This window comes from Adiantum capillus-veneris, chromosome 2 (assembly GCF_014529385.1).
Source record: "Adiantum capillus-veneris isolate H3 chromosome 2, ASM1452938v2, whole genome shotgun sequence".
NCBI classification, from domain to species: Eukaryota; Viridiplantae; Streptophyta; class Polypodiopsida; order Polypodiales; family Pteridaceae; genus Adiantum; species Adiantum capillus-veneris.
In genome coordinates, this window is record NC_140932.1 from 148,442,967 (window position 1) to 148,447,591 (window position 4,625).

The window sequence follows — 4,625 nt, forward strand, 5'->3', positions numbered from 1 at the left end:
CCTTAAGCATGGTTGTGCGAGTCAGACCTACAAGTGATAATGACAGGAATGTGAATCCAGCATATCTATTGCTGGTCACACCATTCTTGATGTAACCATGAAGATCCCACTAAAATCCATAGCAAAAGATTGACAAGGTTGAGAGAGAGAGAGAGAGAGAGAGAGAGAGAGAGAGAGAGAGAGATTTTATGGACTTCGAAAAACCAACCTCGGCCATTGCCCGGATAATGATGATGTACACAGTTGCAACTGTAAAGCCACGTTTCAGCACATCTACTTGAACTCAAAATTCTTAAATGAACGAAATGGGAAGCTTGATCCCCAGATACAGAAGAGAAATGTGCAACTACACATCCCCATTGGCCTTCAAAACGCCATCGGAAGAACTATGAGGTTACAATGGTTAGAGCCCTCAAGGAGAGAAGGAACATGAGTTAGTACAAAAAGGAGGGTTACATTTCTGGACAAGCTTGTCCATGACTGTATGTTTGATCGTTGTTGTGGATGAATATACACTGCCATCAAAAAGTCGGCTTCGTATCATCCTCTCTCATGATGGTGGCATACTCATCCTTATCGAACCTGCACGCACTTCTTCCTCCAAATGCAGATTCAAGCTTGTCTAAATCAAACAAACTTTCCATCAATTTCTGGCTTTCCCCGTCCTTCGCATAGACAAATTTCACTTTCTTTTGAGTGTTGGGGTCAAGAAATGGCCTAACAACCTGTACAAAACTTCACCTTCTCAACTGTTGCTTTCCGACACCTTGTTGAATGCAGAATTCAACAAGCAAACATCTTTAATTGAGCACATATAGTGACATCATTATGGAAGTAGCCACAACAAATTTAAGTAACATTATAAACGAAGGAAAGAGGACCCCCTATCTCACCAAAAAACCAGGACAACCACAGCAAAATTTAGATTATTCATGTCCGAGCCCATCGGGCATAAAAACCGGGAACAGAATGTAGATGAAGAGAGACATAAGACAACGAAGTCTGAGCAGGCAAACCTTGGATCCATGAATAACTTGAGACTGTGACAAGAGAAAGTCCATACAATAGAACTTACATTCCAGAACATTTCGAATACTTTAGGAGGATTGTACAGGATTGCGTACGCAAGCCTCTCGGGGTAGTGATTTTGAAGAACATGTGCAGTCTCTCGAGCTGTCCTCAAAGGAATCATGGACATGTTCCAGCCCTCAAAATCCACAAGCCATACCATTTGCTCTTGGTCTGGAGGCAAATTTATTATGGCATTCTCCATGCAGTACACCAAATATCGTATTTGCCCATCCAATTGACTAGTATTCTGCGAAGTCCATACAAATTCTTGATGAATTTTCAGAAAATTAATGTTTTGAGCAAATTGGTCGTTGGCTTGAAATTACCTCCACACCCGGACGCATCACAAGCACAGTTCTTCCATCTTTGTCACGAAAATTGGCTCTGTAAATTTTTCCTGTTTCTGCTTCTTTGGCTATTTCATCCTGTCCATCATGATCGAATGAAAAGGCACTTAAAGGTCGGAATGTTTATTATTCCTAGCAAAACTATCTGTGAAACAAACTTTCTAGTTTTTGAAATGTTATAATAGATAAAGAAACTGGAATCGCCTTCAGTTACACGAGGCGTGGGAAACACCATTGAAAGATCTCTTTAACAATTCTTAACATTGTGGAAAGGGTGCAAATAGATATATAAAAATTATAGCTCTACAAACTTCACCGTTTGCAAGGGCCGAATATTCCCCAACTACAATCAACTAAGAAGACATAATACACCAACCAAGCCTTGCAAACTAGAGGTACCAACAAATCTTTGGCTAAGGTCACCTACTATACGAAAGGCATGGCAAGGGGGCCTAGCGGCCATCCTACCAAATTTTACAGTTTAAGCCCTTGTCCAATGCCAAGTAATCCTATGAATCTCTTGGAAAATTCTAAACAAAGATGGAGCGCAGACCAATTTCTGCAAGTAAGACAAATGCCTGGATGGCAACGCACCTGCATTTACTATAAACTTGTTTTTAGTGAATAACCAAATGCGCCAAGCCTTGCCACAATCATCATAGCTGAAAATCTCAAGCTGGATAATGGGGCATACCCACTTCACTTGCCGTGGCTTGTAATGCTCCCTCCATGTCAAGGTATCCTTAATCATCTTTGCAGCTTTTTTCTTACTCCAATTAGTCGCTCTTAGATATCGGTGAAGGCACCCATCAGTGCAGTATTGCGACTCACTCTCAGTCAAGGCCCCCAAGGAAGTGCGCAACTCGCTTAACTACACATTTCCATTAAAAGCTTCTAAGAGATGCTAAATGAAAAAATGCAATCGGGTAAAAAGATACCAGATGCCCGTACACTGGTGACAGATACCTTAGCTTTTTCCTCAATAGGAGACAGCGGTCCATTCTTCCTGAAAGACATTGCTGATATCTGCATTATTCAAAAGTAAGCAGATCTATTCAAAAGAGGTGTCTTGGCCAGGGACCTTGGCAGGAAAGAAGGGCTAGCCCCCATTGATGAATAAGGAACGAGAAGAAACTGAATTTCAATAAGTCCATAGATGTAAAAGTTTTAAACAACCATACAATCCAAACATACTGGGATGCTATTAAGATCTCACAGACCTCAACAAAATAAAGACTCAAGAAACATGTCAGTCACACTCTTACTTCGTAGGTTCTAAGAGCAGGGCAAAAACAGGTAATACAACCAGAACATGAGAACCGGTAAACAAGCCAATTGTGCACTAAGGACTCGACGTTACTGTCTCCTTCTTGCCGGTGTAGCTATGTTCCTAAGATAACCTTAAGCTAGCCCATACACGACTGCATAAGGCGTCACAGGGCTGCCTGCAAAACGATGCTTGGCTCCAATTCCTTCATCTTTTTGAGAAGAATGCATATTACATTGAGAGAAAACACAGAAACCAGACATTTAACAAAGGGATCCCTCTATTTCTGGTCACTTTCAGGCAATGCAGCACACACAGCTACAAAAGCAAGTCTTGGACAAGGAGAAGCACCCATGCCCCTGCAGATCTACAGTGTCTCCCTAAGAGAAAGGCCGTGGAGACCCTCTCTCTCTCTCTCTCTCTCTCTCTCTCTCTCTCTCTCTCTCTCTCTCTCTCTGTCTCTGCGCACAAGAACTTACCTAGCCCAGCAGTGAGGGCTTCAGCTCTTCAAAATTCAAGCAAAAAAAACCAAGCGGTACTGCATTGGCGGAGAATGAAACCGAACAGAATGTTCGAAGGCCGCAGCTGCGGGCTTCCTCTCCCTCGCGTCTTGCGCTCCACCTCGTGTTTGAGCGCGTCGGGTACACTGGGTGCGTGGGTGAGTGGCACTGAGCGCGTGCCTGTGTGAGTGCGCGAGCGCGCGAGGGACTCCGAGAAGCTAATTTGGGTGGGGTGGGGTGGGGTGGGGTGTCTGTCCATCTCAACTTTTCTTGACGGCAGGCTGGCCGCTCACTTACCAGGCCACAACCTTCTGCATTTTGTAAGTTCTGTGATAAAAGGCAGAAAAACAAATGTAGTAGGGAGTACCCAATCAAATCAAATAAAAAATTAGAAGGAATCAAAAGCAGGTACGGAGCGACCCGGCAGTCGGACGAGAAGGGTGTGTGGGTGAGCTGGTGGACAGAGGAGCAAGGCCCGCACAGAAGCTGAAGGTGATAAGCAGACGGAGAGGAGGCGCGCAGAGGTTGAACTCCAGAAGGGACGCAACTGCCTGCAAAAGTGGCGCAAGCCTGCAAGGCGAAAGGGGGGGGGGGGGGTTAGGGTTTTTTTTTAATTTACTATGCACGAGATTGACAGCCAAGGGCGACTGTGGCTGTGGTCTGCAGCAATTCACGACACATCATAGCTCCCGCACACCCGTGTCTGACTCTATATTCCATTTTAGAGGGCGACCCCTCTATGGAGGGGTGGGTATAAGTTGCTAAGGTAAGGTTGGATTCTAAGAAATCTTGAGACGAACAAATAAATAGAGGAAGTTGCCACTAGTAACCATGAAGTGATTGCCAGTAGTATGTCTGAACGATCTATATTACTCTGTTATGGGGAGCCTTTTTCAAGCTCTCCACGTGGCACAGAGAGGACGCAACCGACGGGCTTGCCAGAGCTTCAGGGAGAGCCGTCGGGGGGGGGGGTTGACGGGTCGCGCGAGCCGCCCGGGGGAGTTGATGGGTCGCAACGCAAGGCCATCACGAGGTGAAGAGGCAGGGAGCCGCAATGAGAGAGAGAGAGAGAGAGAGAGAGAGAGAGAGAGAGAGAGAGAGAGAGAGAGAGAGAGCTGTTGTCTAAGCTGGTGCAGACGTGTCAGCATAGGTGCACTCGCCCAGTTGACACGGTGAGAGAAAGAGATTGCTGGAGGTGTTGAACTCAGAGAGAGAGAGAGAGAGTGTTGCTGTCCGAGCTGATGCAGAGGAGCTGCTGTCCGAGCTGGTGCAGACGAGTCGACGAGAGCTGATGTTTGAGCTGTTGTTGTACGTCCGAGAGCTGCTAACAAAGCCGAGCTACCTGAGCTGCTGCTGTCTAAGCCAGGTAGTAGTCCCACCTCTCTCTCTCTCTCTCTCTCTCTCTCTCTCTCTCTCTCTCTCTACCTGCGGGTGGCACAA

At 45.8% G+C, this 4,625-nt stretch overlaps 1 protein-coding gene across 1 annotated transcript; it reads right to left on the reverse strand.

The window, feature by feature from the left end:
- Nucleotides 1-274: 274 nt before the first annotated feature.
- LOC147463834 (uncharacterized) lies at nucleotides 275-3,407 on the reverse strand. The gene is made up of 6 exons (XM_086491479.1): nucleotides 3,165-3,407; nucleotides 2,385-2,444; nucleotides 2,113-2,289; nucleotides 1,398-1,496; nucleotides 1,076-1,318; nucleotides 275-725 (listed from the first exon to the last, which is right to left on the reverse strand). Exons 2-6 carry the CDS (start codon nucleotides 2,433-2,435, stop codon nucleotides 522-524), a joined length of 774 nt encoding a protein of 257 aa, XP_086347605.1. The 5' UTR covers nucleotides 2,436-2,444; nucleotides 3,165-3,407; the 3' UTR covers nucleotides 275-521.
- Nucleotides 3,408-4,625: the final 1,218 nt, after the last annotated feature.